The 25,698-nt window shown below is 37.1% G+C and overlaps 1 protein-coding gene across 1 annotated transcript in view; it reads right to left on the bottom strand.

The window, feature by feature from the left end:
• RASGRF2 (Ras protein specific guanine nucleotide releasing factor 2) overlaps window positions 1-25,698 on the bottom strand; it is a 1,933,635-nt gene that overhangs the window by 271,941 nt on the left and 1,635,996 nt on the right. The window contains exon 22 of the mRNA XM_044064238.1: window positions 6,602-6,686. Coding sequence (XP_043920173.1) covers window positions 6,602-6,686 — 85 coding nt within the window. The remainder of the gene's footprint in view (window positions 1-6,601; window positions 6,687-25,698) is intronic.

Below are 25,698 nucleotides of genomic sequence, written 5' to 3'. Positions count from 1 at the left end.
ACCTGGAACACCTCCACACCTAACTTATTGTAAAAAACCACTTATCATATCATGGATAATTACAGGACCTCCCACTATGTGTCCTTTGGCTTGTACTTCCTACCAATCCGGTATGGCGACACTATGTATTAATTCAAATCCCATTCTCCTAGTAGACTTCAACTATCCCTCCATAAACTAGAAGATTTATACATGCTCAAGCATGTATGCACAAAGATTTCTGGACTACATCAATACAAACTGTCTGGACCAGTTAGTCCGCATGCCAACCAGGGGCAATAAAATCCTGGACATGGTACTTACCAATATAAGGCAGTTCTGCTCCCTATCAATTGTAACCTCACCCGTGGTCAAATCAGATGACAAGTCAATCACATTCACCATAAGACTGAAGCCTGAAGCATCCTCCAATACCTCAATATTCAGAGACTATGTGAAGGACAGTTTACTAAAACTGGAGGATGACATGGTTAAATTCGAAAGCCCCACCACCACCTTGATGACCCCATTGTTTATGTAGAAATTCTTTACTGTCAAAGAATATACACATGAAGATAGCTGTATAGACACATCTGTCCCTATGAGAAATAAATGCCATGCCAAATTCAATAATAAACCGCTTATGGTGGAGCTCTAATATAAACCAGCTCTATAACGAAAAAAAAAAAAATCAGTGCATGCAAAAATAAATTTAACTCTCAAGAAGTCAAAAATGCTCTTGCTAAACTGAACAAGAAACTCTGGACCCTGATCAAATCAACTAAAGCCAGATAGGAAGTAAGAATAGCCACCCAGGCAAAAGATAAGCTCAAAGCCTTCTTTAGCTATGTTAGAAACTTTAGAAACAATATCCAGAACTGTACAGAACTTATACTAAATGATACCACTTACTCAGACACGGAGGACATAGTCAATCTACTAGCCAATAAATGTAGCTCAAACTTCACCTCTATCCCCCCTGCAATGGCTGCATCTACACTCACCCAAATCTCCCAAGACCAAATCACTGAAGCTTTATCCATGGCCAAAAACATTTATTCTATGGGGCCAAATAACACAACAGGAAGTCTACTGGCTTGCCTGAAACAGGACATTTCAACCCCTCCCCCCTACAGAAATGATTTAATATAAGTCTGGATGCAGGCTATGTACCAGATGAATGGAGGATAGCAACAATCATCCCCCTGCACAAGGATACAGTGTCAAGTGACCAAGGAAGTTACAGACTCATACGATTGACAACTTTCATCTGCAAAGCTATAGAAGGATCATTACAGAATTAATAAGCAAGGATATAGGAAACGTATAAACCCTTGACCCAAGCCAGTTCTGTTTTGTCAAGGGCAGATCCTGCCTACTCAACCTGGTGGACTAATGGTATGGCATCCAGGTCCATGGATGTGATCATTCCACTGTATGGCATGTACCTATCTAAACATCTGATACAAACTGAATGCCCACAGCATTTTCTCACCAAGAAAATCAAGGGCCTGAAAATAAAAACTACACTGATTATTTCAAACACTTTTTCTCTGTATCATACAAGCTGTCTCGCATAGAGAGCTTGAACAGATCCTTTCATCTGAGACCTACTGAATATTCACAAGTCCAACAGAGGTATATAAATTTGTTCTGGTGTTTTGAAATAAAAACTGAACATGTTGGATGGACAGATATGTATCACGGTGAATTCTGTTTCTCTGGAATTGTCTTTCTCTCCATATAAAACAAAACACCTTTCTTACTCTGTTCAAATGTAATATGGATGAATGGATGGGAAGCCACAAATTCATCTCTGGGGTAGGACCCTTTCCCTTATAGAAAGGGGTGACAAGTAACTGTTCTGCTACTTTGGGTTATTTTGTATTTAAATTACAAGGACAAAAACTTAATGGAAATGCATAGCTAGGCTTCTAAATATCCATTAGGGTCAATAATCTAATAAGAACCTATGAAGATAAATCCAACTCATAAGAAACTCTCAGGAACCTACAGCACCCCCCCTTACACACACACACTTCAACCTCTTAGCTCAAAAATATATGCGAAAGCTAAAAAAATGGTGATCAAAGCACCAAGATTAGGGACAACTATTTTGTTTATATAATTAGAAACTTGCTAGAATAACAGGCTTTGGATTAACATGTTTTTTTTGCAGGCTATTAAGTGGGGAACCCAAATGTCTGTCATCATTATTTAATAACTGTGATCTTCATTGATTTGCTTGAAAAAAAAAAAAACTTTAAGAGAAACAGATCAAAATATGAGGCAACAAAATCAGGGCATTCAGGGAAAACTGAGAGCATCAATGCCCTCCCACACATACATAAACACAGAGACAGACCAACACAAACATACAGATAGACACACATACGCACACATATGTGCACGGGTGCGCGCACGCGCACACACACACACACACACACACACACACACACACACACACACACACACACACACACACACACACACACACGAGTAAGCAGACACACGCAGCCATCAGTTACAGCCAATTGGATGACTGCCTTTGTATATCTCAGATATTTAATTGTGATCAAATGAATGAATAAATAAATAAGTAACTGCCTCAACAGATATTGTCTTTATATACTAAGAAAGTTGCTAGGATAACAGGGGTTGTATTAGCATATTTTTTCTAAAAGACATTAAGTCTAAAACTCAAATGTCCTTATTTTTTTAATAATTGCAATCCTCAATGACTTGCTAGAACACCACAAATTTTACATATAAACAGACCGAAATATGATGCAAAAATCAGAGACAGATGAAACCTTCTATGACCCCTTCTCCACTATACTTCTGAACTTTTTTGCACAAGATTTCTGGACAAAGCCAGCAATAATGAAAAGGCAAGGACACAAAATCAGGGACCATTTTGCAACATATCCAAAATTCACTTTAAAAAGTTAGCAGAACAATTGAGTTGTCATTAACATTCATTTATGAAAAATAAGAAGCACGAAACTATAATGTCCTGCTTTAATAACTGACAGTAATCTTAAATGACTTACTAGAAAATCAAATATTTTTCAAGGGACAGAGAAAAAAAAGCAACAAAATCAGGGATAGCGGAGAGCATCTATGCCAACATATACAAGCACACACACACACACACACACACACACACACACACACACACACACACACACACACACACACACACACGACCATCAATTACAGCCACTTTTATGATTGTGACTACACCCCACAGAAGTTTGATTATGATAAATCAATGAATACATATATAAATGTCACACAGGAATTTATCTTCTCAGATCACTATCAGAATAATAGTGTTCAACCCACTGCAATCAAGTACCTCTCAACATCTTGGTTTAAGAATCAATGAGACAGCAAAAAAAGAGAAACAAATGACTAAAAAATCAGGAATGGATAGTCTGTATATTTTTAGAAAGTTGTTAGAATAAAACGTTTTGCATTAGCATGCTTTTTCTGAAGGCTATCAAGTCTGAAACTCAAATACCTGTCATTATTTAGTAACTGTAGGTTCATAGGTTCATAGGTTCATAGGTTCATACTAGGCTATCTGCCCTAGGGCATTTATAAGCCTAGTCAGAATGTGTTTGGCTTTCGCCACCCATTTTAAATTTATTTTGCTATGCCCTTTTTCGAGGTTAGTATACTGTGCCTCTGTCTAACAGTGACACAGAAGTGATACCCGGGGTAAACCTACGATCTCCCATCCACTCATCAAGATTCCTCTTGAAGAGAGTCAATGAGGGACTCTGCCTAACCTGGACTGGGATTTTATTCCAGAGTGAAGGGAGCCTCTGGGTTATGAATCTGTCCCTCCAGCATGTCCTATTTATTTCACTGCTGAGGTTCAAGTCTCTCGGTGTAGGCTCGATGGGATTTGGATTTTCTGAGGTGCAGCATGTCCATTAATTCCGGTTGGACATGGCTTTATCACGTCAGGCACAGATCGCCTCTGAACAGGCGGTATGCCACTGTAGAGCTGGAGTTTCTTTAACCGGCAGCATATGGCATCTGTTTGAGCCCTTTGATCCTCTTGGTGAGGTACTTTGGGGTCTTTCCAGTTGCTGCAGGTGTCTGGTAAGGTACATCCCAAAAGGGCATTGTACTCAATTATGGGCCTGATGAGGGATGAATAAAGAGGCACGATGACCTCCTGATCTAGATGTGAATCCCTTCATGATTAGGTGGGCTATATAAAATGTTTTTTACCACTTTGGCAACGTGGTTGTCAAATGAGAGATTGCTATCAACTTGGGTCCCCAGGTCCCTAATTACTTCTTCTGTACTTAATGGATTACCACCTATGTGGTAATTTGTGGGCACTTTGTTTTTGCCAAAGGGGATGACTATACACTTTTGGCATTTAGCTTGAGGCCATGGCTCTGGCACCAGTTCTCTGTTTCTATGAGGCCCTTTTGGAGGATGCTTGTGTTGGCTGGAGAGTCAATTATGGCGCCCAGTTTGCAGTCATCTGCGAACTTGGTCAGCCACAGTCCTTCCGTGTTGGCCTGTACCTCCGAGAAATATATACCGAACAAGAGAGGTCCCAGGACTGAGCCTTGTGGGACACCACTTGTAACTGGTTTGGAGTCTGACATGGCTCCAGCAATTCTAACCATGTGGGTTTTGTCCTTGAGCCAGTTTGCAATCCATCTAGTGACATAGGGGTTTATATTTAAGCTGGTGAGCTTATCTATAATGCCAGTGGGGTATTGTATCGAAGGCTTTGCGAGGTCCAGGTAGGCTGTGTGGACCACTTTCCCCTCATCAATGGCCTTGGTGACTGTTTCAAAGAAATCAACCAGGTTTAAGAGGCAGGATCTGCCCTTAACAAAGCCGAACTGGGTAGGATCTAGTGTCTGTAGGTCCCCAATATCTTTATTTATGAGGTCCATGATGATCCTTTCTATAGCTTTGCAGACCAAGCTAGTCAGGCTTATGGGGCGATAGTTTCCAGGATCCGTTGAGGCACCACCTTTATGGAGAGGGACCACTGTTGCTGTACGCCACTCTTTGGGCACATATCCTGTAGTAAGGCTGAGATTGAACAGTAGTTTTATGTTTGGGTTTAGCTCTTCTTGAGTTCATGTAGGACGAGCCCGGGACACCGCCTGGTCCCATTGATGCTGTGTTTTTTGCTTTGGAGAGGGTGGCTCTTACCTGAGCATTTGGGATGTCAGGGGGGCAGCACTCTGCTGGGATAGATATTTGCCCTTTTGGTGGGGAGGGGGGGGGATTTGCGCTGAACCTGTCAGCTAGGATGTTGGCAATGTCTGTGGGTTCGGTGTATTTTTTGTCATTTTGGACTAATTCTGAGCATATCTGGGAATTACCACCCAGGTTCCTAACATAACTAAAGAAAGCCTTGTGATTATCCTTAGTGTCCTGTGCAATTTTTCTCTCGAAGCTGGCCTTAGGCAATTTTATGAGTGCCCGTAGTTTTTTGCTAATACTGATCAGTGATGCCTTCACTTTTTGGGATTTTGCTCTATCATTTAGTAGCTTCCTCCTTCTATTGTATAGTTTATGAGTATAGTAGTCTTTACTGATTTGCAGAACACCATATATTTTACAAGAAAACATATCAAAATATGATGCAAAAATCAGGGACAGTCGAGAGCCCACCTACCCTCCAGACCCTGCACTCTATACTTCCCAACTTTTCTGCTCAAGAATTCTGGACAAAATCAACAATAACAGAGAAACAAAGACACAAAATCAAAGACAATTTTTAAATATTGGTAAATTAGCATGGGTGGAAATGAATTCCTTGAATCAATGGGGTATTGTATTTATCATTCCCTTTACATAACTTTGTATCCAGAAACATTATATTCTCTTCACTCCAGTCATTCATTGTTTTAACTGGTTTACAACATTCTTTAGAAATTGAAGTCACATTGTCTGCCCTTTGATCATTCTTTGGTGCTAGAAATGAATAAATCCACCATGGACAAAATGTCAGAAATATTTAATACAGTTTATATTACTGTTGTTATGCACAAAAATTCATACCTCTATATACATCCAGTAGCTACAAGGATACATGATTGAAGAACATAGGTGTAGCCACGGCATGCCCACATTGCTATACATACACATTGCCTTCAAATGCATTATTTTTAATATCTATTCACACTGTTATAGATAATGTGATAAACTTCTTGTTAAAATATTAAAATCACAGTAAGTACATAACATCCATTATATTCCTACTAGGGCTTCTTCATGACTTACACTAGTATAGACAGGGTTAGATTCTTGCTTATGCCATTCACTTGTTCAGTGTTATAAACCTATTTTCATCATTCATTCCTGTTTTCACATCTTCATAGTTAATGATTTTAAAACACAATGTAGAAATACTGATGTATCTTCTGTTGTATAATTCATTCCAAACACAGTGGGCTTTAAGGGTGGTTCTAACAAATTCTCATGTACTTTAGATCTGTGGCATCTTGCAGTTCTTATAAACACGACAGGTTATACAATTATTTGAACAACAGCCTTTCTATTAAAGAGGCAATAATATTTTATTACATTACAGATGTGACCAGATTTTACAAGAAACAAGAATACTCACATCATTAAAATGTTGACTTGTTTTCATTATGTATGGAGTCCTTTCATTTTTATCAGCCTTCATCCAACCTTGTCCCAGAAATTCTCTGTAAGAGATACCAAAATTATAAAAACATTAGAAATGCAGGTTAATATGTTCAGCTCTGTGTCAAGATTTAGCTCATTATTTGCACACTCCTCTTCATACTACTTTAAATAATCAGAAGATGGGCCTTGTCTTTTGGCAGAAGCAATCTGCTGATGTTCTGCATGCTCCAACCACCCAGTGCTCCAAAAACTCAGAAATACTAGATGATAAACTAGAATCACAAAATTTTAACTCGACACTGATTCAAACGATTGAGCAAAACAGGTTAAGATTCACCCTGCTGAATACATTTATTTACTTATTTTGATGGCCAGGTTAGCTCTACTAGGATATCCGCCTCTTTTTCAGGGGAGATGTGAGGTGGTATTCGTACTGAGTAGAGGAAATTTGGTCAGGGCACTGGGGAACATCTTCATCTCTTTTCAATGTATTCTGTTGAATTTTTAACATCCAACTCAGCTACCTCAGTCAGCTGAGACCTCAGTTTAATGTTTCATCCATAGGCTGGTCAAGTCAGAAGTGCAGCACCCCTAATGCTGCATTGCAGTATCGGTGTAAGAAAATGAATGCAATGATAGTGTGGGGGAATTAGACCCCCACAACCTTTGGAGCTTCCAGCACTAAAGGCAAGTGTATTACCTGTTGAGCGAATGACACTAACCAAACTGAAAGCAAATGTATGTGTGGGACTGGGGTAATCCTCCCTGAACATATCTATATCTATATCTATATCTATATCTATATCTATATCTGTATCTATATCTATATATGCACACACACACACACACACATATATATATATATATATATATATATATATATATATATATATATATATATATATATATATATATATATATATATATATATATATATATATATATATATATATCTGATCTGTATATGTGCATGTGGATTTGTGCACATATACATATATATTCAGGGTATATGTTCGTTCAAAGAATAAAACTAACATCGAACGGCTAATACTCAAACATTAAACCTCGAGCATTATTTTTACCAAAAAGGCTTATCCTCAAAAATAAAATCAGCAAATGGCCATAGCTGGCCAACCACTAGGAAGTACCACAATGCATAAGGTAAGCTAAACAAACTCTTTTATAAATTTGCCCAATTCTCCACTGTAGTGCGATTTCAGACTTGGTATATATAGTTAGGGGGTGGTTTGGGGTGCGGAGCCCCATACCTTGGTTCACAAAATGTTCAACATCATCAGATGTTTGCAATGTTGGCCGACTATGGGCATTCAATGATTTTATTTTCAAAACTAAATGTCTTTGGAAATATTAATGTTCGAGGTTTAACATGTATTAGCTGTTCGATGTTAGTTTTATTCAATGAACTGAAAGAGAACATCAAGATCCCATTTTAGCAAATATTTATATGCTTGCAGTTTCTTAAATTGTTTTAATGTGAGCTGTTTTTCAGTCTAGGAATATGCATTGTTGACTGTTAATTCTGACTTATTTATTATTTATTATTTTATTTGGTGGGGATAAATTTTTGTTTAATTGCACATTTTGTATTTCTTAGGATTAGAATTATTTACCGTTTGTCTATTCATTTGTTCGTTCTTCTTGTTTGACTTAATGACTCTCTTTCATTAATTCTATCAACCTATTTGTCCTTCTCCTGGGGCAAAACACAGGGATCTACTAGCTCATTCCATGACAGGAGGAACTCATCAGCCCATATATTCCCCCAAAAGAAGTGAGAGTCAGGTGGTAAGGAAAAGGCCAGTCTGCTAGACCTAGCGAAAGTCTTATCCTCCCTGAGCTGTAGTTGTTTCCTTCATCTCCAGAGTTGCGATGTCCTTTAGCGAGGTGTGTTTGTTTCCACAAATATGGTATTATTTAGATCATACTGAGTAACACCCCATTTGGCAGCATGTGCTCAGTAGGCCTGTACCGTGTAGGCCTTATGCTTCTCCTGAGATGACCACTTCAATGTAAGTATCTACTAGTTCTTCCCAGAACACCTTAAATACATATTTAAATTTTCCAGGTCTGTTCAGCAATTGATGGCTGTCTGGCCCAAATTGCTACCACATGGTTATGAACTGACAGCTCAACACCTCTTCTGACCCAATAGCCTGGAGCATAAGTCCTCATGTCTGATGATAAGACTGCGAAAGCTAGTCACAGGGTGCCTTTGTTCCCAGTACACTTATAATCAGCCTTGTATTTGAACATGGTGTTTGCTATCAACTATTCACAGCAAATAATTCCAATAGCAATTCACCTATTAGGCTTAACTTAAGTATGCATTTCCTCTCAGCCATTACCCTCCAAGTATCTCCAACATTTTACACATGAGCACTGATGTCTTCAAGTAGAACTAGAGAATCATTATGTGGTGGTTTACCAAACAATGTACCCTCAGTCTCTAAGATGACTGAATACTAAAACGATTGTGAGTCTTCCATTCAGTAAGTTATCGTCAAAGTAAGGTGAGCATCTCACCTATAACACAAAACCCAAGTGTACAATACTGTATGGGAACTTGTGAGCATCCATGCACTTATTCAGGGACTGTTATGAGATGCAACTTCAGAAAACAAAAAAGACAGTCCCTGATAGGGAAGTCTGGCTTGAGAAACAACACTGAAGACTTAAGCCCAACTGTATCTAGCTAGTACTTTTGAACCTCCCACACAAACTCCATCTCCTTCCATAGCAGTGAGGTGAACTGTTTTGTTTTTTCTGGGTGTCAATATCCATTGCCAGAAGCAGTCCATCCCAATCCTTGCTGCTCTTTATTTATTTTGCTTATGACTATCATTTCAGGATTTTATATATTTGTTAGACAATTCTTGAATAAAAAAAGAGTAGAAATTGTTTCTCAAAGTACATCTGTTATGATTTACATTGTGGGTTAATGAAGAAAGAGAGATGGTATGCATACTACTGAAATCTGTTTCATATTAGCAGCATTGGAATAAAAATTGCCAATGGATTTGTAGCTTGACTCTCAAAGACTTCATAACAATCACTATAATTTCTGATGTACAGACAGACAGACATTCAGAGCAGGCAGAGTGTAAGAAAAGATGAGTTCCACAGGAAGTGATGCTGTCTTTGTGAAGCATACAACAGGGCAGCCTTCTGGGTCATAAAGGATGCTATTGTAATCATTTCGTCTTATTGAAATACCAATTTCAACTTTGCTGGCAAAAAAAAAATCTTTCATCATGGGTCCATTCCATGATTTGTTGTCACAGATGGAAGTAGTTAAACAGTTCTGAAATACTACTATTACCTCATTCTGTGACTATGGGAGTATGGTGTTATCAATTATTTATGCAGTGTACTGTGACTAACTTAGTTCTAATGTTGGGTAACAATGGAGCAATACATCTTATCAATGCCCAGGATGCCGACACTATAGAAAAACAGTGAACTTTTGTATTGAAAATTATTCTGGCTTTTCTTTCTTTGAACTCATTTTATTAGCATGATGAAGCCTGCAGCTTCTTTGCCCAAAATAACCATTTTACAGCCCTTGTCTCTTAAAGGAAGAAGGTTCTAGAGAATTAACAAACAAAATCTTTCTGTCACAGTGCATTTTTTCAGGCATCGCGGTGGTGGTGCTGCGGTAGCGTTGTCGCCTCATAGCAAGACGTTGTTCCATTCAATTCTCAGCTAGAGCATCTTCTGTGTGGAGGCATACGTGAATGGGGCATGCCTTCGTTGAAGGTTCTGCGTCAGGGCTGGTAACCCGGTACGTAAAAATCCACTACCAATCATTAGCAGACCAGAGTTCCGCTGTGGTGACCCCTAACCGGGAAAAGCTGAAAGACACAAACAAACAAAGTGTATGTATGTATGGAACAGATTTCCAATGCCTCTGCTTTTAGGTGTAACAATATCTTAAATAAGACAAACAAAGTACCGGTTCAGCACCAGAACAAGATGAACAGCCAACTTTAAGCAACTAAACATGTTGAAAAATGGAAAGCCCAACTCACAGGGTGTTTTAGCATTTCCGTTCTCTTCTTAATCACAAGCACTTTTCAGAAGACTGTTGTTTAAATATCTTAAATAAGATTATTTTCCTCTTTTCCAATGGGAACTAATTTTTTTTCAGTAGGTTGGTTACTATTGCTAAAACAAAGTGTAGTTATTTGAGATGAAGGGATGATACCTTGTAGTGGAGGAGTTTTAAATCCCTTCCCTATATTTTGGAAAGTATTTGTGAAACTTAGTTGTCTGTAAGTATTTGTATCCAGTGTTCTATGAACTTAGTGACTGTTCTTCCTGTTTAATATATGTCAAGGAAAGGCAGAAGGTTCTATATTGTCACTCACAAAATCTGAAAGCCTTGACTTAAAGCTCCTCTGGAAAGTAATTCTTGTTTCCATTTTAGCCTGTCGTGATTGCTGAACAGATTGTTGTATGTGAAAGAAAGATCTTGTTACAGGAAATTTTATGAATGCTTAGGAATATGCAAGCAAGACATTTAACTGTAGTCACAGATTTGCTTCTTTTTCCAATTTTGTGAAAAGATCCTGAGCAGACGTACCACATAAGACGTCTCTACATTTAATTGAGCATATGTGAGCTCTGATTTTAAATTGTTTTGATAATAAATGAGCCATGATCAAGCATACATTGTGATAGTGATGGCAGTTGTTGATGCCATCTGTTACATCAACTAAATTTTATGCACTCATAGTCATTTGCATGCTTGTTCTGTCAGTAGCAGAAATCAATTTCACAGTATTGTTTTAACATCTGACTCGAACAAGCCCTGCAACATATCCATTAAAGTACAGCAGACCTAAGCATGGATACAGCAGATTGTGAGTGAGGTAATTGACTTATCTTGGAGCTTAAGTAGAAATGCGAACATTCCACTCCAGTCTGGATTAAAGACTGATATTGTATTCCAAAATACCAGATTGCGTACCTTCTTTTTTTGCAGTAGGTAACACACTCTAGGTGGCAGGATATCAGTGTGTATACAAGACTACATAAAATGTAAGCCTATAGAAACCAGCTAATACATAAAGGTCTTTCATATAACAATGGCATCTGATAAATCAGAATTCATTATCCTTGAGTATTACCAGGCACTTGCATATGTCCTGTAGAGCATGGCAACTTCCTTAGTAGTGTACTACAAATAGAAAGAATAACAGCATCTCTATGAGAGAGTTATTTCATCTATGTATAAATGTACCTACCTAGTGTGTTTGTTAAAAAGATATTTCCATTTCTTACTGGCTTTTACAAATCAAAACAATTTACAATAAAGCTTTCATAATCTGAAAAAGGGGAAAGACATCTTAGATAGTACATCTGACTTCACCATATTTCTCTCCCTAATAAACATTGGCCAAAATACCACTATATTTAATCATTAAAACCTACAAAATATGAAATATTTCTACATTTTACACAATGCAAAAAGAAATTAAACTAACTAGGATACCGTTATATTTATCTAATAATGAACTTTCTTAATTGTGCCAAATTATTTATTCCAAAACAATAATATTTCTCAAAAAATACCAGGTAAAAACCCTTAATGACCCACATGTAGCAATTTACAATATTTTAAATATTTTTAGTGATATTACTGATAACTGCATCTAAACATATATTCCCGACAGGCATACATACAAAGAAAATTATTTGATGTAAATACATAAGAAGAAAAAGAGGAACTATGCTGGCTTTAAAAATAATCTGGACTTTCAAAACAAATCATGTTTAAACAAAGCACAGAAAACTCTTATTAATTAAATTAGTTAGACAAAACACTGACATCAATTGTATGCTAGGGACAGAAGCAATGGTGTTTTGATTCACACCACTGTCTCAAATAATAATAATAACATGTATGGTAGAATTGAAGTAAGAGCATATGACAAAGGAATGACCTTTGTCAATTACCAGCTGGGAGCATATCAAGTTGGACTTTGTCTCTGTATATGTGAAATTACTCTGTATGTGTTTACTTGCCTTTGTATATTTACAAACTCTGGAGCTTTTCTCCCTGGGGCTCCACTGAAAATGGACATTTATCCAGTTGGATTCTCCTGGTCAACAAATGTAAAATAAAATAAAAATAAAATAAAAGTTGCAGAGTAGATTGTTTCTGAATGCCATTTGAGGTATTTGCGTCTCCCCCCATATGGGTGTATGTGTGAAAAGTAGACTTATTTTCTAATTAACATTTTTTTCTACACTTAGTTTTCTTCTGAATGACATTTGAAAAAAATGCATTTAGTAGATTGATTTGAATCTCACCAGCCATGCCTTAATAGGTGCCCTGGATAAAAACTGGATACCGAAGGATTCATCCAACTCACTGGTAGTTAAGTGCTTTACGGTGTTATAGTGAAGTACAAGCTTTCTACAACATTCCACTCTCCTATGTACAGCACCACTATGTAACAAGCAACTATGGTATTACAAAACCAAGACATCTCTAAAACTTAAAAACAAGAGACAATTTTAGTACGAACCTTGGTATCCACAGATACTCACATGCATATGATGAAGATTATGCATCTCTTCCTCATGGTGATCCTACTTCTCTGTTTCTGCATTTTTGCCTTCTCTTAATGTTGCATCTCAAACTGTTTTATTTTCCTCAGGTCCTTTAAAAGATTTTGTATCTAAATCTCTAGTTTCTACAGTTCACACTGTATTTTGAGATCCTCTGGGGACTTTGTAATGCATGTTGTATATCTTAGGTTCATAGGTGTGTACTAGGCTAATGGCCCTGGAGCCTTTACAAGCCTTGCCATAGGATTACCCTGGCATCATGCCACCTGACCTTACTTCCCAATGCCTCTGTCAAGCAGAGTCACTGGAGTGATCCCCGGGGTGAATTTTTTATTTCCCATCCACTCATCAAGATTTCTCTTGAAGAGGGCCAGTGAGGTGCTCTGTTTGACATGTATGGGAAGTCTATTCCATAGCATGGGCAGTCTCTGGGTTATGAACCTGTCCCTCCAGCACGTTCTGTTGATTGTGGCAATGAGGTTGAGGTCTCTGGAGCGTGTGGTGCGTAGGGATTTGGATTTCTTTAGATGTAGCATTTTTAACAGAGCTGGGTCAGACATGGCTTTGTAAGTCAAGCAGAGATCGCCTATAAGTAGGTGATATGAGACAGAGAATAGTTGGAGTTTTTTGGGTCTGTCCATATAGGACGAATGTTTAAAGCCTAGGATCCTCTTTGTGAGGTACATTTGTGGCCTCTCCAGTTGTTGCTGGTGTCTAGTGAGGTACATGCCAAATGGGGCATTTTACTCAATGACTGGCATAATGAAGGAAGAGTAGAGGGAGCCAATGACCTCTTTCTTCCTGGATGCAAAACCCTTACTAAGAGATGTGCCACATAGAAGGACTTTCTGACCACAGTGGGAATGTGGTGGTCAAAAGAGAGGCTGCTGTCAACCTGTGCTCCCAGATCTCTTACAACGCCTTCTGGTAATTCATGGGAACTGGGTTTTTCCCACAGTCAGTGAAGCCTTTCTGTAGGATGTCAAGATCACTTGGGGAGTTAATAATAGCTCCCAACTTGCAATTGTCTTGGAATTGTATCAGCCAGAGTCCCTTTGTGTTGGCCTGGACTTCAGAGAAGTAAATACCAAACAGGGGAGGACCCAGGACCGAACCCTGTGGTACTCCACTCATGACTGGTCAGCAGTCTGACTTGGAGTCAGCTACTTTCACATTGTGGGTTCTATCTGTGAGCCAGTTTGCAACCCACCTACTGATATAGGTTGATGCCTAGCTTAGTGAGTTTTTTTATGATTCCTGAGTGGGAAATGGTATCAAAGGCCTTGGCCAGATCAAGGTAGGCTGTATGAACTACCTTGCCTTCATCCACAGCTCTGGTGACTGACTCAAAGAAGTCGACCAAGTTGAGCAGGCATGATCTACCCTTCACAAAACCAAACTGTGTGGGATCCAGAGTTTGGAGATTCCCTATATCCTTGTTTATTAGGTCCATGATGATGCGTTCCATAGCTTTGCATATCAGACTCATCAGGCTAATGGGGCGATAGTCCCCAGGGTCTGTACTCACTCCTCCTTTGTGGAGAGGGATGACTGTAGCAGTGTGCCATTCAGTAGGGACAAAGCCTGAGGTGAGGCTGTGATTGAACAGGGCACACAGGTGAGGTGCCAGTTCACTCTGTAGTTCATGTAGAACATAGCCAGGGATATTGTCAGGTCCCATACAAGCTGAATTCTTGGCCTTGGACAGTGCTGTTTTAAACTGTGCAGCAGCAACACTGAGTGCCTGGTAATCTAATAGTATTGTGAGTGGTCCCTTTGGTGGGGGAGAGACAGGTAAAGTTGGCACTGAATCTGTCAGCCAGTATATTGGCAATATCTTCTAGCTCGGTATAGGAGGCACCATTGTGCAGTAGCTCAGAGCAAATCTGGGAATTGCCGTGGATATTCTTTACATAACTGTAGAAGGCCTTGTGGTTGTCTTTATTATCTGTTGCAATTCTATTTTCATAGCTAGCTTTAGAGGATTTGATGAAGGATCTCAACTTTTTGTTGAGGCTGATAAGGGAGTTTTTCCAGTCTTGGGACTTCACCTTATTCCGCATCAATTTCCTCCTTCTGTTGTAGAGTTTGTTTATGGCAGGGAACCACCAAATTGGCTTCCTTTATTTGAAGGAGGGCATCTTGGTTCTATTGGATATGGTAAGATCCATGCATTTGTGTACGTGTTTGTACATTGCACTGGTGTATGATTCGGTGGTCATGCAACTATTCTCCATTGCATGGGTGCCGTAAAGTTAGCCACCTCTGTTTTTAGGAGCCCATAGTTAGCTTCGGGAAGTTTTTCATGGTGGTTATGATTGGGGGATTTCCAAGGTGATTAGTTTGTGGTCTGATCTAACAAGGAAGGAGTTGACTATTGGTGTAAAGTAACAGTCGCCCATGTTAGTAATGACCAGGTCAAGGATGTTGCTACCTCTAGTGGTCACTGGAATTAATGAATTTCAGGAAACGTTGGGCAAGTGTATTGGTACATGAGTAGTTTTCCCATTTAATGGAGGAGTAGTTGAAGTCACCCAGTATGAGAGTGTAAGGTTGGACCCTAATATTCTCCAGGGTGCTTAGGAACTTGGAGTGTGAGTCTTGGGACATGGTTGAGGACCTATAGCAGGCTACGACCTGAATCTCTGTCTTACCCAGTGTTAGCTGCACCGGACGTATCTCTGATGTGTTATGTTGGGCTCCCAGTCTGGAGGTGTGTGCATCCATTATGAATATGGAAACACCACCATCTTTGAAGCTTCAGTGCAAGTTCTGGGGCTGAAAGGTGTGGACTATGTTATAGCCTGGTAGTGCAGGGGTGCTTTCTGCTGCCTTGAACCAGGTCTCCGTTACAGCACAAATGTCGATATTCTCCATTTTAATGAGTGCTTTGAGCGAGTGCATTTTGAGATTTAGACTTCTAGCATTGAGCAGCATGACCCCCAGATTGCATCTGTTTGTAGCTATTACAGTGGTAATTTGGCCTTTGGAACACCACCTAAAAAAGTCACTATATGGCTGGCAAGAGCCTTGGTCAGTATCAGGAAAGCCAGTGATGACAGATGCAGGCTATCTCTGGCAATGCATCGAGGTCTGTCAATCATGTCATCCCAGACAGACCATCCCCTTAGAATGACACCAGAAACTTAGCCAATTGTTGAAATCAGTCATTTTCTGCTTGTACTATGGTATCATTCTGGGTGATGGTAGGATGCAGCTCAGGGCTAGGGTCATGCCCGCCTTGGCTACATAATCTGAGAGCTCCTCCATGTCTTTTTTCATGTAGTCCAGGGAGGTATGTCTCAGGTCATTCACACCCACATGTACAATGACAGAGTCATATTTGTACCTGTTGTTGAGGGATCTGAGTGGGAGGATTATGTGGCGGATCCTGGCACCTGACAGGCAGCTGACTGTTACTTTCTTGTTATTCAACCTAGTGAGTGGGACATCAGTGTGCCTCACTACTGAGTCACCTATGACTAGTGTGTTGGGCATGCTGTTTTGCCTTAGGGGCTTTGGTTGAGTGGCACACTGTTTAGCAGAGTTATGTGTCTCATGATTAGTGTTGTGTTGTGGTGGTGGAGTGCATTTCTGCCTTGGACCTCTCTGCTGTTTGGGTAGATTTTTACTGACAGCCTCCGCAAAGGTGGGTGTGTGGTTTGTGTTTTTATGTGAAGACAGTGCTGGTGTGTTTTCTGGAGGACTATGTGTTCCATGCGGTGTGGTGCAAGTGTTGACCTTCTCCTCTTGACCAGCTATTCCGGTCTTAGCTGGAGAGTGCGTGGCTTCCAATCTGGATATATAAGTGCTTCTCTCACAAGTCTGAGTGCTGGAAGGTAAGAGGAGAGGGTTGTCGGTGTAAAAAAAAAACAACACATCAGTCCCATGTCTCAAACCCATGACTCTATACACTATAGTCAGAGCAATGTACCACTACACCATCTGAGCTGTAAGTTCAGCAGACTGAACTTTGACTGCATACAAGGTCACTGTCAACAAATGCTTTGTCAGACCTGTATGTGGGATTCACTTTGATTACACTCTAACTAACTATGCCACTGACAACTTGCCATTCTCATTAGAGGGCATTCTGCATGCTTCCTAGCTACACTGTCCAAAAAAAAAGCTTCTGTGCAATGTAGTCTTCTGTGTGTTTACCTCATGTCTGCAAAGGTACATATCTATAATTGAGAAGAAAACAGTTTTGCAACCTACGGAAGTCCAGTTTTCAACCTTTTGCTGAAAAAAAAGTCTAGTTCACTGAATCTCCCTGCTGCTACAATTTAATATGCCAGGGTATTGAAATCACACCATGCCGCTAATTGATATACCAGGGTACAGGCTTTAAATCTGTACACCTGCCATCAACTAATCTGTCAAGCACTGGAACTATACTCCCTCAATCTATATCACTGTTCTAAATGACAATATAATAATATGATTGAGTGAAACAGCCTTAAAGGCATACGTCAAATGTATGTTGCTGCCTTGGATTTTGACCAACACTAATTACACTCAGAATGACTTCATACTTTACAGATAGTGAGTAGAGGCATCTCTCACTAACACACACACACACACACACACACACACACACACACACACACACACACACACACACACACACACACACACACACACACATCAATTGTTGGGAGAGCCTAATAATACCTTTTAGTGTCACAACCCTTTCCGAATGTTAGGGTAACTTTCTACTTACAGCCATACCAATATGGTACAAGGCTACATCAAAATGTACATTATTCATATTGAACCAACTATAAAACACTTATGATAGCTATAGCCATGCAATCTTCCTCACCAAAAGGAGTACGCTAACTGTATAAGTTAACCAGCTTTAGTGTAGCTACCCTTAAATATTTAAATATATAGCCTGCCACAAGCCTTTGAGAAATAATAATGCACTTCTCTACTTAAAGAAATTAAGCATTACACTTTGAAAATTATACAAGCTTATATAAACTACTGTATACAGAAATGTACAACCAAAGGCTTTGACAGACAGATAGTGTAAAAGAGCACTGTCTATAAGACAGCTGATTCTACCACTATCACTCACTGAAGACAGATGCAGACTGCCTCTGACTTTCGAGACCACTCAGCAGCACAAACAAGGAGAAGTTATAGACACAAATTCACTAAAACCTGGAAATTAGGCTGTCTTTCTTCTCATCTGCAGAACATAAAACAAAAGTACTCTGCCCATAGGCTTGGGGAAATTCCACGAGGCACACCAATAGAATAATACAGACTGATTTGAATAGTTGCACTTTAAATTTAAATAGAAAATTTTCCTGAAATGAGTCAATACTGCAAAGTACTTGTAGTTCAGTCTTTTTAGATAATATCTTCTTTGCATTAATTGAAGAAATCCTGACACTTTTACATCATGATAACTTACAATTTTAAATCTAATTAACTTCTCCAAAAATTAGAGTTGCTTAGATAACTATAAAATAATAAAGTAGCATAGTTTATGGTCGGAAGCAGCACTGTGTGTGTGTGTGTGTGTGTGTGTGTGTGTGTGTGTGTGTGTGTGTGTGTGTGTGTGTGTGTGTGTGTGCCTATGTGTGTGCAACAATTTTGCTTTCATAGCTCTACTGGATTTCAATATGAAAAGTGCATGGTACACATTTTGTAGAGCACTTTACATTTTCCATCTTGCATTTTTACTGAAAAAAAAAACAGTTGCATGTTTATACAGTCCTTTGCTTTATATATAAAACTAATCTAGCACTGAGTGTTGAAGGTAATAAAAATCCTCTTATTTATGTCAGATAACTGAAGTGGAAATAATAGATGTAGTTTATTTCAATAAGTGACATTTTAATATCTTGACTCAGTTGTTACCTACAAGAAAAACCCAACTGAGATGCACTAGAGTTTATACTATACAATACCTTAAACCCCAAATAGTAGGGACACATGGGATATATGTAAATGATCTCTTAAGGATACATCAGCATTTTAAATATTTAACTTCTGAATGCCCCTGACTTTTTACTTTTTAAGTTGTTAAAAGGACATTCAGGCAAACAAAGCAAAATTCCACTAACTGTAAACATACCATAAGTGAATTGTTAGCTAGAGTTTAGAAACAGAGAGCTTAGGAAATTTTGTCTCCAGCTCTAGATTCTACAGTTTGCACTGCATTTTGAGATCATCTGGGGTTTGATCTTGATAATATAAGTGGGATGCTACAATACCATGTATAAAGAAGCAGTGGCATTTACAAATCCTGCCACTGCTGTCCATAAACATTAGGGTGCCTGCCAAATTTCCCAAATAACATGCCAAGGAAAGGATAAAAAGGTCACACACACAAATGATTCAGTAAACACTGCAAGACAAACTTAGCCAAATTAGAGTCTTCATTTAGCCTTGCTGTGGTGGAGGCCCATGGGATATATACAAATGACCCCTTATGGAAATATAGTTTCAGCTACACAACTTCTGAATGTCTATGTCTATTTGCTTTTTACTGCTAATTTGATGGGGTGAATGACAGCATTTATCTGTGTGTGAAAGTATGGGAAAAAATTAGTTGAAACACAAAATGTAAAAAAAAATATTGAAAACCTTTTTAACACAGGGGAGGAGCTACCCCCCCTGCACACACACTACACGCCCTGCTAATTATATATGATAGCTCCAGGATCAAATGGTATGGCTCCTAAAAAAAAAAAAAAAAATATATATATATATATATATATATATATATATATATATATATACACACAAACACATACATATATATATATATATATATATATATATATATATATATATATATATTATATAGTTATATATCATTTCTGTTTATACATATACATATATGTGTATATCTATCTATATATATATATATATATATATATATATATATATATATATATATATATATATACACATACATACACACACACACACACACACACACACACACACATATATATATATATATATATATATACATACACACACACACACACACACACACACACACACACACACACACAAACATAATATATATATATATATATATATATATATATAGAGAGAGAGAGAGAGAGAGAGAGCTAGATATGTATGGGTGTGCTCCATTTCATCTAAAACAAATGACTGACTCACGTTTGATATAAAAATATGTAAGGCTATAGAAAATGCAAACTAGTGTTGATCGGTTATTGCACCTTGTTAATGCTCACTATTATTGTTGCACCTGCATTTCTAGAAGTTTGTATTTGTGCACTAGCAGTGATTCGGTGTAAGGGAAGCTCTCTCTCTTCTTCTCTTCTCTTTGTGGTTTTTGTGACTCTGAAGTTAGTGTATTTAAGTAAGGGGGTTGAGGGTGCATGTGGGCTTGCCTCCAGTAAAAAAAAAAAAAAACTTTTGGAAGTATATTTACTATATATTAAATTTTCTGTGAAATATATTTCAGTGATTTGTGTTTTAATGAAATGTGTTTAAGATCAGTGAGTTTTTTTGATAAAATGTTTTACATCAAATAAAACATACTCATTCATATATACATACTTATATATTCTTATATATTCAAGTTGCAAAGTAAAACCAGCACTCCGATACCACCTGAAAATTTATTAAATCCCAAAAGTAAAAACTTTATACAAATATAGTCCAAGTAAAATCCACAAACAGATGGTGTAACAAGCAACATATCCAACATAGAAGAGCAACCAAACTGATGGCAAACAAACTGATTGCAGACTGGTTTTGCATCATCAGTGCAGTACAGATAGCTGCAACACATGAAACTTTGTTTCAGCTATTTAAAGCTACAATAGCTTTCAAAAACTGCATAAGAAACATAAACGTAAAGGAAATTTTGTATATCAGTCAGCTAAATGTATTATAATAGAATATTTTATATATATATATATATATATATATATATATATATATATATATATATATATATGCTAAATAAACTAATGAACATATATATATATATATATATATATATGTACAATTATACTATTCTACATGCAATACAAACCTAGCCTGCCCTAACAGAAGATAAATAATAACACTTGAAACTACCAGTACTCATTTACTCATTAAGTCCAGGTTTATACAGTACATGGCACCTAAATTAATAAAAAAAACACAAAAATTCCACAGGTGGGCAAGTGGGTGCCCCCATTTATGATGATCTATTTATGGATTATTTGGAACAACAAATTATCTATGATCATGACCATAATTTATGAGACATTTGGAGAATCTTGACAATAGTTGGCTCATTTGGAGAGCAGATTATAATTATCTTTGTGAATTTGTTGAGTACCTCAATGAAAACAAGTGGGGTATAGAATTTACAGTTCATTCTCATGCCAAAAGTATTTATTTTCTTGATGTTCAAATAACCCAGTTGGATGATGGTACGTTGTCCACGGATGTACATAGAAAGCAATTTAGTTCTAATAACTTATTACTTGCTTCAAGTTGTCACCCCAGACATATCATACACAATATTCCAAAATCTCAGTTTCTTAGAATATTTCGTATCTGTTCGAATATGACAAATTTTGAAAACCAGAGGCTTGACCTCATTGATAGATTTTGCAATACAGGGTATAACCGGAGTCAAGTTACACAGGCTAGCATATTAGCATCTACTCAAGATTGGAGCAAATTATTACACTATCAGCAACATAATAGTAACAATGAAGTTATTAGAATTGTCACTACATATGCTTGCAATACCAATAAATGTATTAACTTGATACATCAGCATTGGAACATTCTATTGGCGGATGATCGCCTTTCAAATATGTTGGGAGACAAGTGTCAATTTTCCTTCAGGAGGGGCATCACATTAGGGGGCACGTTGAATAATTATAAACATAGTTTCAGAACATCTTCATTAAAACAAGGTACTCTTGATGGTAGGGCACCTTTAGGGTGCAGTCCTTGTGGCCATTGTACTTTTTGTAAGTATATTAATAAAACCAAGGAATTCACCAGTAGGAATATTTCCAAAATTTTTTATATCAACGCTTGGGCCAATTGTAGCTCTGATTGGATTGTATATCTTGCAACCTGTACTTGTTCAGCCTTTTATGTTGGCCAAACATCTCATCCATTTAAATTGCATATTTCTGAACATATGAGTGCCATTAGGAATAAAAATATTTCAAATGTTTTGTATAAACATTCAGTATAACATCCACCAACAAGTTATAAGTTCACTATCACTGATAAAATTAAGGACAATACGAACATGAAAGCAGGTTGGCATAATATTATTAACAAAAAGGAACATACATGGATCATTAAACTTGGTGGTCTTTTTTCACCTAATTTAAATGAACGCCTCTAGTAAGCCTTTTACAGAGACAAATACATATATGCTTAATTTAGTTATATGTTTGTATTGATAAACATTTTTTCACTTATCTAATATATTTTTTTTGATAGGTGTCTACACAATGCATACATTTTAAATGTTGTTCTAACACTATGAGGTGAGTGGTAACTCAAACACTTTTACTAATATCATTGTACATATAATTCATATATGTACCATGCTCGTATGTCAAATCATTAGTTTGAAAAATTTACTGTCAGGCAATTTATGTCAGGACCTTAGTATGAACATATCGCTTTAAATACAATGGTTTTAATTATTCATGAGCTGAGTGATGTGATTGGTAGTACAAATATTTAAACAGGTTGTTTCATTATTGTGAATGTAAATACACTGATGAAAGCGTTTAGCTGAAACCTATATGTTTTTGTATTAAACTATTCAGTCTCTCATCTACTGTGCTAGCCATTTTTTTGCATTTATACCTTAATTAATAAGACATAATCTCTCTTTATAATCCAGTATTTTATGCTTCGAAATTTTAGATAAATAATAACCCATTACTTCATCGATACCAACAAAAATGAAATGTGCAGAGCCATGTTCAAGTTGATGCTTATATAAAGCACTTTTAGGCTGTTTGCAATTAATATTGCTCAAGTGTATCGCTATTCTATGTTTAAAAGGTCTAGACATCTGACCAACATAGAAAGTTCTGCATTTACACATTGCCATTTATATAACCCTCTCGGTATTACAAGTAACAAGTTGTTTGATATCATAAACTCGTGTGTACTGATAGAAGTAAAAGACTTAGTCTTTGAAATCACCTTGCAATATACACAATTTCCACAATGTGTACTACCACATGACATATATCTATAAGGGTTGGATTTTTTATTCATACCCTTTTTTACAGCCAGACATGTGTTCACCTATATTTTTACTTCTTCTGTAGCTAAAGTGATAATAGTCATCTAGGCACTGTTCAAAAAATGACCTGCTTTTAATAGATACCAGTGCCTATTGATAATTTGTCGAATTTTGAATGTGTTGGTGCCATAAGTAGTTGTTAGTCTAGCCATAGATTAATTCAGAGTAGATCTATTATCTGTATCTGTAGAGCTTAATTTTTCTCTCTTGATGCGTTAGAAGCTATAGTATGTGCATGTCTAATAGCTGCATACCTATATCCTCCTTTGATAAACCTATGTTCCATTTTAGAAGCCTTAATTTCAAATGTGTCTGTAGAACTACAAATGCTCCTTAATGTCAAAAACTGTGCTGTCGGAATGTTCCTGATAATATGACTTGGTTGACATATATTTTCTTGTAACATAGAGTTCTTTGTAAAAGGCTTAAGATACAAACTCGTTATCAAAGAACCATCAATAAGTTTGGTTACATTTACATCAAGAAAATCAACATTAAACTGGTCTATGTTGCCCAAACATTTCAAACCAAAGCTGTTGGAATTCAAATATTTCACAAAGCATTTCCATGTTTCTAAAGATCCCATCAAAATGCACCAACAATCCTCCAAATAATGATGCCACATGTTAAGGTATTTTTTGAAAGGGTTATCATCATAATAAATTAAATTTAACTCCAAAAAAAATCATAAAGAGGTCCACATATATGGGAGCAAAGGTTGCTATACACACACACACACACGTATATATATATATATATATATATATATATATATATATATATATATATATATATATATAGCTATAGATATATAGATATATATGTGAGCAAAAGTTGCTCCCATAGCAGTACCCTTAATCTGCAAACACCTCCCTTGTTGATATTGAAACACATTGTGTTCCAGCACTAAGCCTAATAATTTCAAAAGAAATTCTACCTGCAACTCAGAGTATGAACCTGAATAAATAAGCCAGTACTTGATAATATGTCTAACCCCTTCATGTAGCATAGTAGTGTATAAGGACTAAACATCTAGAGTACACAAATAAGATTGTTAGATACCTGCAGATTGTTCATGAGTTGCAATAACCCACTGGTATCATTGATATGAGCCCTCACTAGTTGTCATAATGGCTTCAATTGTTTTTCCATATAAACAGACAAAGGTTCCATAAGGGAACGTTGTGCAGAAACAGTTGGATTTCCTGGAGGGTTTGTGCATGACTTTTGTATTTTAGGCATGAGATAAAAGTAATGAGGTCTAGGATCATCCACTGTCAAATGTCCTAACACATCATCAGCAATCATACCATTATTTTTCACTACATTCTACACTAAATTATTTTATATATGTGTATATATATATATATATATATATATATATATATATATATATATATATATATATATATATATATATATATATATGCGTGCATACACACACACACACACACACACATGCATGCACACACATAGACAGAGAAATAGAAAGGTATATATAGCAATGGTCAAAGTAGCACAGACTGTGCAACGCCTGACCCACTTAGAGTCAAAGGTCACCTCCACAAGTTGCTGCTGTAGGTCAGTATTTTTGGAGGTCTGTCCCTATTTTTAGGCTTGATTTACCCATTCACACAATTTTTTGAATCCCTCTCATCACATGTGATTATTGAAGCTGACTATTACCCAGAAAACCATGCAACATACTATAGTGGGAACAGTAATTTAAAGAACACATCTTACATATCCCCTTTTCTGAAGCAAAAATAAATTCTCTTGTGTAGTAGAAATTGGCAATACAATTTAGTTATTTATTTATTGACATTTGTTGACCAGGAATGTCCACTGGGTCAAAAACCCATGTTCAGTGCAGGCCCAAGGAAAAAAGCTCCAGTTACAAATGAAGAATTATATAATATATTGTTATATACATACAGCAACATCCAAATATTTCATACAGATTGTCAAAGAGTAAAACAAATCAAGTGTAAAGTTTTAGTAGAATTCTAAGACATTTAAGATTTTCTACATATTAGTAACACAGACTACAGAGATTTACACAGACTAGATAGGGTTCAAATTTGTACCTTCTTGTTAGATAAAAATTATAGTGCATGACAAGTGACTACTTATGACTACATAATGGGATTATGATAGACAAATATAGAAAGATCATATTCACAGGGTTA

Source organism: Protopterus annectens, chromosome 2.part2, assembly GCF_019279795.1.
Source record: "Protopterus annectens isolate FY-2018-M chromosome 2.part2, PAN1.0, whole genome shotgun sequence".
Classification (NCBI taxonomy): domain Eukaryota; kingdom Metazoa; phylum Chordata; order Ceratodontiformes; family Protopteridae; genus Protopterus; species Protopterus annectens.
Note: the sequence above shows the minus strand (reverse complement) of the source record. Positions and strands in the feature narration are given on the sequence as shown.